At 38.8% G+C, this 15,592-nt stretch overlaps 1 protein-coding gene across 1 annotated transcript in view; it reads left to right on the forward strand.

Annotated features, from left to right (window-relative positions):
• LOC126267346 (E3 ubiquitin-protein ligase MYCBP2) overlaps positions 1-15,592 on the forward strand; it is a 1,244,949-nt gene that overhangs the window by 150,957 nt on the left and 1,078,400 nt on the right. The window contains exons 17-18 of the mRNA XM_049972469.1: positions 499-757; positions 1,024-1,177. Of these exons, the coding sequence (XP_049828426.1) occupies positions 499-757; positions 1,024-1,177 (413 nt within the window). The remainder of the gene's footprint in view (positions 1-498; positions 758-1,023; positions 1,178-15,592) is intronic.

Below are 15,592 nucleotides of genomic sequence, written 5' to 3' on the forward strand. Positions count from 1 at the left end.
GAACTGTCTAGAGCAGTTTGATACTATAAAATTGTAGTTTTGATCAGGGCCAGTTTAAGATCCAAGCAACCCAAGGGACAACTTGGGGCACCAAGAAGAAAGGGGTATCAGAGGTGGATTTCTGTACAGAATGTATCACAATTAATAGTGCCCATTGTGGCATCTAGCTGAGAGGAATGCCAGGGGTACACAACTGCAAGATTTGTATACTATGTGTATGAAAATTAGTACTGAAAACTGATGAGTGTGAAGGTGAGCAAGACAAAAGGAGGGGTGGAGGCACCAAATGGTAAGTTGCTGTGGAAAAGTGTTTGCGAACTGCTCAGATCTTAACTGTCAAAAATTGGATATCGAAAGTCATATCCTTTCTGCTGCACAAGTTAATTACAGTGATCCATATACATGTTAATTACCTAATTAGCTGTAAGTTAATAATATCTATATGTTCACTAAAGATGTCTTGATAGTTATGGATTTATGTGTGTTTCCTTGTTTCAGAAAGGCCAACTGGGTCGTCCCGCTCCGCCACCAGGCCACGAAGCAGCCGGTAACAGTAGCCGAAAAGATGGTCGTCCACCAAGAGATGGTCCCTGGTATTCGATTCCAGGCCTTGTGCCAAACATCGGGCCCCGACATGGTCGAAGGGCAACATGGGTTGCTGCTTCTGGGGACCAGACATATCTCAAAATTGATGAGAGCCTCATTAATTCCTTGAGCCTGACACGCTCTACGGTCATGGCCAACAAGCAGAGTATAAGTAGGTTTTAGTAGAAAATAGCAAACTAAGTGCTCAATTTTGCAACTGACTTAACTTTGAATCTTCAGAATAATTGTGTGCATGTATGCATGACAGTGAGGATGAAAGGGCAAGGGGGAAGGTGCATTCTTTCATTACATTGTTTCTTTATTGCATTCCTAGTGACTCTGAAGTTAGTTAGAGTTGCATATGTTTATGCAAAATGTTTCCTCTGTATTTTGTTACATGATTGTGTTTGTAAGTTACCAGTCTTTTCTTTTTTCTAGTTTTGCTCCCGACACAGAGTGATCACATAAGTTCCTTTAAGTGTTTAGTGATCAACAAACGTGATGGAAACTGTAGCAGTTTCAGTGGACCAGATCAGGTGGACTTCTCCCATACTGCAACTTGTCTTGATCCACTGTACAATGTGCTTTGGAGGTAATTTACAAAGATGTCCTTTACTTTTTTCTTGCCCATTTAATAGTGTAGGAGCAAAATTCAAGTAATGTTTCCAAAAGAGTGCAACTGAAAAAAGTAATTTTACTTTTAACTTTTTCATTGTCTTAATCCTTTAATAAAGAGGTGATTAAATTACAGTTAGGAAGATATGCAGGAAATGAACCACATAATCAGTAATCCCAGCAGAATCTGAGTAAAAATGTTATGTTGTGGCACTTTGTGGACAATGAGGCATAATAACTCTACTTAATCACTGGCATAAACTCAAATTCCTGTCAACTTGGCACACCTCATTATACATTAAACTATGTCTTTTGCAATAGGAGTCAAAACAATACATGGTAATGCTAGGAGTTACATGATATTCCCCATGAGTAGCTTTTGTTTCTACTGACTCTCTCTATACATCTCAAAATGAGAGTAGAAGTATCTTCAGAAATACCAGGGGAAAAAATGCACTTGGTGGATTGTAAGACAGACATACAGTTTAAAGGCTGCATAACCAACAGTCTCTGAACCCTCCATGAATGGATTTACATTTTGTGACATCAGGTTTTGACTCCCACAACATATCAGTGCAGACATAATGTATTAGCAACACAGCTATGTTTTGTGTAAGTATTGGGCCATCAAGAAACTGTCGGAACAGCACATAACTATGGAGGCATGGATTCAGTCAACATTATTTCAGAGTTACTTGTGCCCACTTCTACCATTAGCATCGTTATTTTGAAGTAAAAATGTCATTGCTCTGTTAGGCTTCGAAAAGTAATGCCAAGTGTTGCCAGATTGTAAACCGTTATTTTTTACTTCCATTACAGATCATATGTCAACAACAGTGATTGAAAAATCTAGCAACAACAGATAGGATGTAGTTTTTATGATCATGTTTCTTGCTGGAAGTTAGTGATCACAAGAAAAAAGCGTAACATTGTTTAGAGTGGTGCATCCTACTCTTTCATTATCCTAATTAAAGTTGAAAACCTCTCCTTCATGTACTCGTGTAGAAACATATTATGGAACATCTTAAGTCTAATGCAGTGGGATGCCCAAGGTAGAAACTGATGCACTGCATCAAGGAACCATTCTTCAGCAGACCAGGCATCTGGTACCAGTATTATGAAGTGGTTCAGTTTATAAACTTTTTGCAAATGTCAAGATTCCTCAAAATTTATGTACAATCACATAATTTCTTTGTCTTTTTTTTTCTTTTTTTTTTAAAGGGTTGGTGATGTAATAGCCCTTTTATTTTTTACAGTAATTTTGTTTAATTACTTCTTGAACACAGCAAGTTCACAGTGGCTTCTCGAAAATGAGCTACTTTACTCTTTTCTATCAACAAACGAAAAAGAACTCCTTCATAATTTTTAAAATTTGAATGCCTTACTTTAGTTAGTTTAATAATCAGCTTAAAATTTATGTTCACTTTCATACGAATGCAGTACGTGATCCCATGCATGAAAAGTATTATCACTTGGTAGCATAATAAAAATAGAACTGGCACTTTTAACATCAAATTACAAATCTCAATTAGAAAGATGCAGTGTCATTTCAGTTAGATAGTCAGCAAAGATTTACTCTCACTGCATGAGGCCTTCAGCAGCTCACTTGATATGGCAGAGTTTCTGCTACATAGATTACCAAATTGGCATAGGGATGTACATGAAGCCTTCTTTCACTCGGATACCATCTGCTGATCACACTGTTAATTACAACAACTGAATCATGGAAATTCCAGTAAATATAGAAGAAACAGTGGTAATTTAACCAGAGCCTAATATCAGCAGAAGCTTACACATAAATTGCTTCAGATCAAGCTGTGACAGATTGTTTCAAGGGGTTGGCAGGGCACAAAGCTCTCACTTCTATGTTTGGCAGAATAACTGCTACAGATCTTGCTGATGAACATTTAGTCCACATAAGATTTTCTGCAACTCACTATCAGTCACAGCCCAATTTTATGAGGCACGAACCTGCACTGAAATACTTTGTCAGTTAGAAATCTGTAAATAAATGTATAGTCTACTAGAAATTTGATGGAGTTACTCAAAAATCAAGCTGCACATTTTTCTCAGATGTTAGCTTCACTGTAAACTATAGAGGTATCAATGAGATAAATTTGGATGCAGTGATGATTAAAGACAAAACAACTTGCGTGAAATATGGAAAATAATTTAATTGTATAGATAAAAAATCTACTCACCAAGCAGCAGCAGAACATACATATAAAATAAGGTTATAATAAGGCCAGCTTTTGGAGACAGTGACTCCTTCTTCAGGCAGAAGGGTTTAAGAGGAAGGGATAGGGATGAAGGAAAAGGACTGGAGAATTCTAGGAAAAGGGATAGATTTTGGGAAATCACCCAGAACTGTGGATCAGGGGAGACTTACGAATGGGATGAGAAGGAAAGACTGATTGTTGGGAACTGCATCAGACGAGATTTGAAAACTGGAGAGCATAAAGGTGGAAGACAGGGTAATATGCAAGACAGAGATTACAGCTTAAACATCATACGTGAGTTAATAAGAGTGAAAAGCTAAGTGCACTGTATGTAACAGAGGTGGGGAGGGGGGCAGTTAAAAATAGAAGGTTAAGACAATGAAAGATGTATAAAACTAAAACAAAGTGAAGAAAAGACTGGTTGCTGTGAAGAAATTGTTGGGCAGAAGAAATTAACATAAATTAAGGTCAGGTGGGTGACAAGAACCAAGGACATGTCGTGTCACAAGTACCCACCTACAGAGTTCTGAGAAACTGGTGTCTGGGGGAAGTATCCAGATGGCACATGTGGTGAAACGGGTACGGAGGCCATGCCTGTCATGTTGTAGAGCATGCTCAGCAACAGGATATTGCATGTTACCAGATACACCCTCTGCCTATGCCCATTCATGTTAATTGATAATTTGGTGGTAGTCAAGCCGATGTAAAAGGCTGACACAGTGTTTACATAACAGGTGGTATATGGCATGTGTCATTTCAGTATATGTTTTGCCACTTACAGGGCTGGTGTAGGTGGTGGTAGAAGGGTGCATCGGGCAAGTCTTGCAGTAGGGATGGTCACAGGGGTAGGAGCCTTAGGGTAGGGAGATGGGTGCAGAAGGAGCATAGGGTCTGAAAAAAATACTGTGGAGATTGGGAGGGTGACGGAAAGCTATTCTAGATGTGGTGGGCAAAATCTCAGAAAGACTGGATCTCATTTCAGGGCATGATTTTAGGAAGCTGTGGCCTTGCCGAAGTAGATGATTAATGCATTCCACACTGGAATAATACTGGTGTGCTCTGAAGTTGTTTTTTGGAGTGATCAGTAGTACCAGGACTGGATGTGATGGCCTGGGAAATCTGCTTTTGAGCTAGGTTGGTAGGAAAATTACGTCCAGTGAAGACTGAGGTGATATTGGTGGTGTGCTGTTGTAAGGAGTATGCCTCAAATGCCAAGGCTGTATGAGAGGGAATGTTTGACATGGAAAGGATGGCAACTGTCAAAATATAAGTACTCTTGCTCGTTAGTAGGTTTAATGTGGACAGAAGTGTGTAGCTGGCCTTTGGTGAGGATGAGATCAACATCAAGGAAAGAGGCATGGGATTTGGAATAGGACCATGTGAAACTTAATTGGGAGAAGGTATTCAGAGATTCCAGGAATTTTAACAGGTCAGCCTCACCATGAGTTCATATGGCAAATACGCCCTCAGTGTATCTAAACCAAATCAAGGGCTGGAGATTTATGGATACCAGGAAAGCCCCATCTAAGCGACCCTTGAAAAGGTTGGCATAGGAAGGAGCCATCGTGGTTCCCTTGGCCGCACCCATGATCTGTTTGTATGTCTGCCCCTCAAAGGTGAAGTAGTTAATTAAGGTGAATAGGAAGGATGTCATAGGTTTGGAATCAGGTGGGCGTTGACTGAGGAAATGTTCAGCAGCAGAGAGACCATGTACGTGGGGGATGTTGGTATTTATGAAGTTTGAGTCAATGGTGACAAGCAAGGTGTGTGGTGGAAGTGGGCCTGGCATCGGTTTCAGACAGTCTAGGAAATGGGTAGTATGTTTCATATAGGAGATAAGTCTTTGTACTAGGGGTTGCAGGTGCTGATCAACTAAGGCCGATATACATCCAGTGGGTGCTTTGAAGCCAGCAACTGTAGGATAGCTAGAATGATTGGATTTGTGGATCTTAGGAAGAAGGTAAAAGGTGGGGGTGCGTGATTTAGGTGCCTGAGAAGTTCTATGGATTGAAGTTTTAGTCCTTGTGAGGGACCTGAGGTTTTAAGGAGGGGCTGCAAGTCAGTTTGAATCACAGGGATGGGATCTTGATGGCAGACACTGTATGTAGAGGTGTCAGGCAGCTGGCATAGACCTTCACTAAAATACGCCTTTTAGTCAAGTACCACAGTGGTAGATCCTTTGTCTGCTGGAAGGATAATGATAGAGTCATCAGTTTACCTAAAAGCTGATCACTCCATCATTATCATTTTGGTGGGGAAAGATGGAGTGAGAGGAAGGGAGGGGAGTGACAGTAGCTTCGCTATGTTATGTGTTACATGGAGCAACTCATAGTGTGTTATATTGCATTACAGTGGCTCATTGAAATGTTTTGTGGCAAATTTGTTTTCAAAGACTGTTGCATTAAAGCAAAATGATAGTGTAATGAAACTTACATCTCCTTTAATATTTTGCTGGAAGTGGAAACTTGGGACAGCTGAATACAAAACATGATATTTCTTGTGACTGTTGCACTCTTATGATGAATACATTCTAGGATGAAGTTGAAACTGACATAAACTTGTATTTCATCATCATTTTATTTAAACATTAAACATAAAAGCACCTGTTACCAATGAATTTTACTTATTTTGCTTTTCACTAAAGCATCAATGTCTGATACCACTTCTTGAGCACTGGCAATTCAAAGACATGCTTTTGAGTTGAAGCCTGCCAGTGAACTTCTGTGATTGGATTTTATTCCCTTCATTGCAGAAAAAAGTTACTCACAGAAGTATGTAGATCCGGACGCTGACATAATAATAGCTGTGACATGTAATGTTGTGGAAATTTATGTTGAGAAAAATTCAAATAAAAGTCTCCAAAACTAATTTTATTATGAATCTTATCATGCAGCTGCCTGTCAGATCGTAGGTCTGTAAGTTCCAATGGTAGTTCTGCTTCCACATTCTCAACATGAACTGGAAAGGCAAATGAGAAGACATGAACCTTTACATTTAACTTTGCAAGTCATATGTGTGTGGAGAAGATCAGTGAGAATATTTTGGTACTGTTCAAAATTGCACACTGTTACCATTGTTAAAGATGACAACTTATAGAAATGAGCAGTGTTGGAATTTTCTAGCTGTCTTTTCACTAAGAGAGTTTCATCTTAAAGACCTGACTACAGTCATACACTTCTGAAATTAATGTGTTTTTACCATGTGATGCTAAATTTAAAACATTCGTATGGTGTATAATGTTTCAGAGAAAGGCAAGATCTGCCAGTCACTATTTATTTTATAATTCTGCAACAGGCTTACCAATTGTGTCCATAAATATATCTACTTCACTCCAAAATTCAAAAAAATCTCTCAAGGGCTTGGTGTCAACTCTGCCAGCACATTTCACTGCGATATCCAACATCACCATAACTGATTTGCAGATCTTCCAAAAAGAGTTTTTAAACTGGTAGCACATAAATTTTCTTTGTGGAGAATGGAATGTATTGCAAAAATCTCATGTGAGACGGGTAATGATTTTAGCACCTTTCATAAAAGTACCACAAAACTGATGTTTCCACCATCCATTGTGGCTGCACTGTCTGTAGCCACAGAAGTGAAACTCTTTCATTGTAGACTCTTTATTTTCAACACTGTCTTGCACACACACACACACACACACACACACACACACACACACACACACACACACACACACACACACGAATACGTGGCCCTGTTGTAGTGTCTTTCATAGGAACTGAGTCCAGTAGCTCTTCTGTGATGATGAAACTAGTATCCACTCCATATAAATCACCAGTATGGTGCCTTGCTCAAATTTCATATGCATTTGTCGAGTAGTGAAAATGTTAGGGAAAATTATTCGTATGTTTGTTTCTCTGTTCCCATATGATGAATACTTACTTCAGTCACATCACTCAACAAAGCGTTCTTAAATTTTTCCACCTTTGCTTCTCGCTCTTTGCCTTATAAATATTGTAATGTCATTGTAAATTGAATTTTTTCATTGTGTTCGGAGCTTTGAAGGCACACTGAGCATCTCAAGACAGCACTACATATCATACGCATACGGAATCCTGCAGGATGAGTTGTAAATTAGTATTTGGTGTGTCTGACCTTCGTGTTTAAGTTCCTAACATTATCATTGTGCTATTTTTCATCAATATAATAAGAACTCCTCCTTACTGTGTATCTAAGACTATGCTAAACATAACTGTGGTTGTTCCTCGGAAGGCACCATGTTGCACTTTTCCTGCACTATGTAATGATGTCTGACCATTCCTTTTTGCTGTGAAAACTCACTAACCATGTGGGAAATGAGAGTGAGCACTCTTACTCACCAAGCCACCTCCTGAATGTGTCTGGTATAGACAGTAAGACTCTATTTGGGAAAATAATCTGTTATGGTAACCATATTGCACAGATTGATTCTGTAACTTTATTAACAGAAAGCTGAAGTTGACATTGACAAACTGTACCATAGATGTAAAACTAAATTCAGAATGGGGAACATAAAATGTGGAGTTCCACTAGGTTTGATTTGGACTTGGTCTTGTTTTTAATCAACATAACTGACCTCATAAGCACTCTAAATGGTGTTTCAAAAACTGGAATGTTTGTCAGTGACACAAGTATATTGATCAAAGTGTACGAGACTACAGAGGACAGTCTGGAACTTCCTGTTTGCCACATATTTAAGGAATCACTGGTTTGGTAAGAGACCTACCTCCACAGTGCTCTAACTTAGACGAAAGTATAGTGTGGTCCTCGTGATCAGATGCTAGTGTTAATTAAAAAAGAAACCTACTGCCTCCATCTTATCAACTCTGCAGATATGCTGCACACAAAACAATAAATTTAATTTTCTGTTCATGTTCCTTTTCTGAAGTCAAACTGTAAGCCTAACAACAAAATGCTGTGTGCTATCATGTACAGTCATAATTGAAAGTACGCTTTGGCAACAACTGGCTGGAGTCACAGCTATAGACAGTCTTTCTCCCTGATTGGAGTTGTCATTTAGCATGATCTCCAAATGCACATTAATTGTGGCATCATAGTGAGAGATTTTCTCAAGTATTATGCATGAATTGCTCCAACAGCCATACATGATGAGAAAATGAGTAGTTAGTAGTTCTTATGGAACTATGTCTTATCTGAGAAAACTGGAAACTGCATTATCAGTACGTGGGAATAAGGTTACTTGATTGTGTGTATTGCATCTAAGTAACTGTCATGTTAGTGGTAACAATGAAAATGTGGATATGGAGATATCAGTAGGAGGTTAAAGAAGGTTATCACACCTGCCAAAAAAATTTTAAGGTGTTAAGCAAATACTAAAAATGAGCCTTGTCAGTGCTGACATGAAGAATCCATCTCAGCTAAGGAAATTGACAGAACCTTGATTTATCAGTGAGTGTAATAGATATCTACTGATGTCTTCATATTGGAGAACTGCGTAAATACAGCACTGCAAGGAGGAGGGGAGGGGGGTGCAGGGTTTTAGGACATTAATCCCATCATCCAACAAACATGCACAGTGTTCTGTTTTTGTAACTTCGAGGTAGCACGAACTTACGTGACTTGGTGGTATGCTCCACTGAAGAAGTATTTATTTGGTCAAGAGTGGTGGACTGTCTTTATGGAGATCCAGTAACACTTGCTATTCTTCAGATAATCTTGTTTCCACAGCCAAAAGACAGCATAAAATTGGCGTTTTGGGGTTGGATGGCTACAGCTGGTGTGGGAGAATTAATTGAAGTTTCACCCAGAATGGACTCGGATAAATATAGTCATGTTTTATAAGAATGTTTTATCTCATTGTCTACCAGCAGAGGTGCCTATCATCTAATTGGAGCTCAATAACACTTGCCTCCCCCCCCATGAACCATGGACCTTGCCGTTGGTGGGGAGGCTTGTGTGTCTCTGTGATACAGATAGCCGTACCGTAGGTGCAACCACAACGGAGGGGTATCTGTTGAGAGGCCAGACAAACGTGTGGTTCCTGAAGAGGGGCAGCAGTTTTTTCAGTAGTTGCAAGGGCAACAGTCTGGATGATTGACTGATCTGGCCTTGTAACAATAACCAAAACGGCCTTGTTGTGCTGGTACTGCGAATGGCTGAAAGCAAGGGGAAACTATGGCTGTAATTTTTCCCGAGGGCATGCAGCTTTACTGTATGATTAAATGATAATGTCTTCCTCTTGGGTAAAATATTCCGGAGGTAAAATAGTCCCCCATTTGGATCTCCGGGTGGGAACTACTAAAGAGGATGTCGTTATCAGGAGAAAGAAAACTGGTGTTCTATGGATCGGAGCATGGAATGTCAGATCCCTTAATTGGGCAGGTAGGTTAGAAAATTTAAAAAGGGAAATGGATAGGTTAAAGTTAGATATAGTGGGAATTAGTGAAGTTCGGTGGCAGGAGGAACAAGACTTTTGGTCAGGTGACTACAGGGTTATAAACACAAAATCAAATAGGGCTAAAGCAGGAGTAGGTTTAATAATGAATAGGAAAATAGGAATGCGGGTAAGCTACTACAAACAGCATAGTGAACACATTATTGTGGCCGAGATAGATACGAAACCCACACCTACTTCAGTAGTACAAGTTTATATGCCAACTAGCTCTGCAGATGACGAAGAAATTGAAGAAATGTATGATGAAATAAAAGAAATTATTCAGATAGTGAAGGGAGATGAAAATTTAATAGTCATGGGTGACTGGAATTCGAGTGTAGGAAAAGGGAGAGAAGGAAACGTAGTAGGTGGATATGGATTGGGGCTAAGAAATGAAAGAGGAAGCCGCTTGGTAGAATTTTGCACAGAGCACAACTTAATCATAGCTAACACTTGGTTTAAGAATCATGAAAGAAGGTTGTATACATGGAAGAACCCTGGAGATACTAAAAGGTATCAGATAGATTATATAATGGTAAGACAGAGATTTAGGAACCAGGTTTTAAATTGTAAGACATGTCCAGGGGCAGATGTGGACTCTGACCACAATCTATTGGTTATGACCTGTAGATTAAAACTGAAGAAACTGCAAAAAGGTGGGAATTTAAGGAGATGGGACCTGAATAAACTGAAAGAACCAGAGGTTGTACAGAGTTTCACGCAGAGCATAAGGGAACAATTGACAGGAAAGGGGAAAGAAATACAGTAGAAGAAGAATGGGTAGCTTTGAGGGATGAAGTAGTGAAGGCAGCAGAGGATCAAGTAGGTAAAAAGATGAGAGCTAGTAGAAATCCTTGGGTAACAGAAGAAATATTGAATTTAATTGATGAAAGGAGAAAATATAAAAATGCAGTAAATGAAGCAGGCAAAAAGGAATACAAACGTCTCAAAAATGAGGACAATTGTACGGATGTAGAGGCTTATCTCACTAGGGGTAAGATAGATACTGCCTACAGGAAAATTAAAGAGACCTTTGGAGATAAGAGAACCACTTGTATGAACATCAGGAGCTCAGAGGGAAACCCAGTTCTAAGCAAAGAAGGGAAAGCAGAAAGGTGGAAGGAGTATATAGAGGGTCTATACAAGGGCGATGTACTTGAGGACAATATTATGGAAATGGAGGAGGATGTAGATGAAGATGAAATGGGAGATAAGATCCTGCGTGAAGAGTTTGACAGAGCACTGAAAGACCTGAGTCGAAACAAGGCCCCCCGGAGTAGACAACATGCCATTGGAACTACTGACGGCCTTGGGAGAGCCAGTCCTGACAAAACTCTACCATCTGGTGAGCAAGATGTATGAAACAGGCGAAATACCCTCGGACTTCAAGAAGAATATAATAATTCCAATCCCAAAGAAAGCAGGTGTTAACAGATGTGAAAATTACCGAACTATCAGTTTAATAAGCCACGGCTGCAAAATACTAACACAAATTCTTTACAGACGAATGGAAAAACTAGTAGAAGCCAACCTCGGGGAAGATCAGTTTGGATTCCATAGAAATGTTGGAACACGTGAGGCAATACTGACCTTACGACTTATCTTAGAAGAAAGATTAAGGAAAGGCGAACCTATGTTTCTAGCATTTGTAGACTTAGAGAAAGCTTTTGACAATGTTGATTGGAATACCCTCTTTCAAATTCTAAAGGTGGCAGGGGTAAAATACAGGGAGCGAAAGGCTATTTACAATTTGTACAAAAACCAGATGGCAGTTATAAGAGTTGAGGGGCATGAAAGGGAAGCAGTGATTGGGAAAGGAGTAAGACAGGGTTGTAGCCTCTCCCCGATGTTATTCAATCTGTATATTGAACAAGCAGTAAAAGAAACAAAAGAAAAATTCGGAGTAGGTATTAAAATCCATGGAGAACAAATAAAAACTTTGAGGTTCGCCGATGACATTGCAATTCTGTCAGAGACAGCAAAGAATTTGGAAGAGCAGTTGAATGGAATGGACAGTGTCTTGAGAGGGGTATATAAGATGAACATCAACAAAAGTAAAACGAGGATAATGGAATGTAGTCGAATTAAGTCGGGTGATGCTGAGGGAATTAGATTAGGAAATGAGCCGCTTAAAGTAGTAAAGGAGTTTTGCTATTTGGGGAGCAAAATAACTGATGATGGCCGAAGTAGAGAGGATATAAAATGTAGATTGGCAATCGCAAGGAAAGCGTTTCTGAAGAAGAGAAATTTGTTAACATCGAGTATAGATTTAAGTGTGAGGAAGTCTTTTCTGAAAGTATTTGTATGGAGTGTAGCCATGTATGGAAGTGAAACATTGACGATAAATAGTTTGGACAAGAAGAGAATAGAAACTTTGGAAATGTGGTGCTACAGAAGAATGCTGAAGATTAGATGGGTAGAGCACATAACTAATGAGGAAGTATTGAATAGGATTGGGGAGAAGAGAAGTTTGTGGCACAACTTGACCAGAAGAAGGGATCAGTTGGTAGGACATGTTTTGAGGCATCAAGAGATCACCAGTTTAGTATTGGAGGGCAGCGTGGAGGGTAAAAACCGTAGGGGGAGACCAAGAGATGACTACACTAAGCAGATTCAGAAGGATGTAGGTTGCAGTAAGTACTGGGAGATGAAGAATCTTGCACAGGATAGAGTAGCATGGAGAGCTGCATCAAACGAGTCTCAGGACTGAAGACCACAACAACAACAACAGTTGCCTCCATACATCAGAAGCAGTTGCTTTAATTATGACATGAATTGCAATACACTCACAGGCTATTTTTTTTTTTTTTTTGAAGAATCAGCACATAAGTGAAAAACAACTAAAATATGTCATAATGGATACCTTAAAGTGTTGGTTATGGAATGACCCATGAAGTCTTCAAACATAGGTGTACTTAAAATTTATAAATTTACTTTATTATTTTTTGTTTGCAAAATAATTCAGTGAATGCCATATTCTTCAAGCCACAATAGTTCTGGATGACAAGGATTTGTGGTCCTTAGATAAAAAGATAAACTGGCTAGTTCATTTTCAGGTTCTCTTTTATTATTGTTTTTAGTATTATGTTTGATATGATGTCCATTAAATTCCATCAAGAAGGAGCTGTATTTTTCTCATTTTTTTGTACAAATTGAGTTGACACCCCAGCTGCTCCCTCATACCTTCTATTGAGGACAGATCTGCAGATCTTGCTTGACATTGGAGTGCCCCAAACCCATACAGACAGTTCACAGGGAGATGTGCTACGCATAGTCGAGCATTGCCCTGCTGGAAAATGGCATCACTAAACTGTTGCATGAGAGGTAATACATGATGATGCAGAAAGTCCACGAGGTACCATTGTGCCTTTGGGTTTCTCTCTGTCACTATCAAGCAAGACCTTAAGTCATATCAGTGGTTGATTTCACTGTAACTCCAGGAGTACTGCCACTGTGCCTCCCCAAAACATTGGAAGAATGGGACTCTCGTCAGGTTGCTGCTCTTTTCTACCATGAGGTAGTGCAGAACTACGATTCATTGATGAAAACATTGGGAGGCCATTCATCAGCTGTCCATGCTTCCTGGTCATGGCACCAGCTGTTTGTGATTTGGTGTTAACAGCAGCCTACAAATGGGACAGTAATTCCCTAGTCTGGGTGCTGCTATTCTCTGACCAATGACATGGGATGCCAGAGAATGTTGCAGGGAGTCCATTACTTGTTCTTGGATGGTATGCACAGTTATGAAAAGATTATAATTGTGCTTGGTGCACAATATAAGAACCCTCCTGTGTGGTGGTTAGACGTAATTGACCAGAACCTTGACGACAAGTGTGCCTGCCCTCACATTCTGAACATAGGAACACTGTCGCATCCAAATGCTGCATAAATTTGAATTCTGCACGATTCAACCAGCCGGCAAAACAGACACCCACAATAAGGCCACTTTAAAGCTGTCTCGTCGGAGTATGTGTCATCTTCATGTCATCAGCAATGCTCATTCAGCATTTGTAGTTGGTCACACACCTGGTATGCCTTACTGGGCTGGGTAGCAATGCTAAATGTGGACAGTACTAATGCACTTAGGTGATCATCATAAGAGTTGCTGGTCTAATCATGTAGAGAGCTGCCAATAGTGTGTACATCTACAAAGTGAAATTGACATCTGACTCTGTCTTCTGGATGCATCACATTTTTAGTCAGGCAATGTAATAGCATATTTATTCGCAACATAACCAAGCTAACAATTGGGAAATTGTGAGCTCCAACCCCCATCATACACATTTATTAAATATTTAATAAAAATTTTAAAAAACATGTTTACACATTTCAAATATGTCTTTACCTAACAAATGTTATCATCTGAATATTTCATACCTGACATATCATTTTCTTATGAAAATCCCCATATGTAAAAGAGTGATTTGTTAAACTCTCTGCTTGCTGTTTCTTATGTATTGTGTAAAAGGACTATTTGGAACATGAATAGTTCTAGGTTGTTAATTGGTACTGTAAAAAGTACATAGTTGGGGTGGATCTCTTTTTAATGAACTGTCTTTTGCTCTTTGTGAATAGAGTATGGGTTTGGTAAAAAATGTAACACTAGTTAATAATAATAGTAATGATAATAATAATAATAATAATAATAATAATAATAATAATAATAGAACATCTGTCATTCCACACCACAAGTTCATGCTGTTTCTTTTTTCCCCTTTTTGTTCTCGATTATCTTACTCCACTGCTCTGCAATGGGTAACACTAAAATATTATCCTACTTAAGTGATTATATTGGGATCTTGAAGGGTTTCACTGGAATAAAAAGAAATAAGTGCACAAGGTAACTAGTGTAATAAAATATTATGATGCACTTGCTTATAGCTAAAAACTTTTTTTTTACTTTGAAATAGCCATTTAGTAATCATATTTTCTCTTTTATTTTTTTATTTTTTATTTCTCTTTCTGATAAAAGAGGACCAGGAAAATAGCGATGGCTAGATCATAGGATTCTATAAAATTTTCCAAGATTTGGCAGTTTTTTTTTAAGTAAAGTGTTTTTCAATAGTAGTTTGCTCTCTCACGTGTGATACACAGTCAAATTACTCATGACAGCTGAAGAATCAGAGATAAACACAACTTGTGTTGTTGACAGAATCTTCCTACTCTAATTATTGTTCACAGATATGTTGCACATCAAGGTCATTGATATTTTTTTGACTATAATTGTACGTAGCCTTCTTGGAAACGTTTTAGAATGCTGCTAGTGGGTAACAGTCTTATAATTGTCTACCATTTTAAAACTCTTTCTGTGATGAGTATTTAATTGCCTGGAAACTGACTGCAGTTGAAAGCCACATTGCAAAAGTGATGGAGTACAACATGAATGAATGGCACACTGGTCTTCGCATACCTCCATATTAGTCTTTACACATCAGAGATTTGTAAATTAATTTAATCTCTTCGCAAAACAAATACCTCTCAACAATTGACAGTAGGCAAATAGCTCTATGAAGGTTCCAACATAACCCATCAGATAACAACCTAACGTCTTTTTGAGTGGCAAGATCGGGGGTGATACATATAATCAAGGGAAGTAAAAGACAGTGATGAGAGCTCTTGAAATAGGGAATTTGTCTCACATCAGTATCAGAAGTAATAATAAATCCAAGTAGCTCAAAGGATTGTGGTCAGGTAAAATGGTCAAAAATGGTTTTTATTTTGACATTTAACCACTCTGTAATTCTCCAGGCATGAGCTATTAACCTCTCTTTAATTCTTT

Source organism: Schistocerca gregaria, chromosome 4 (genome assembly GCF_023897955.1).
Source record: "Schistocerca gregaria isolate iqSchGreg1 chromosome 4, iqSchGreg1.2, whole genome shotgun sequence".
NCBI lineage: Eukaryota > Metazoa > Arthropoda > Insecta > Orthoptera > Acrididae > Schistocerca > Schistocerca gregaria.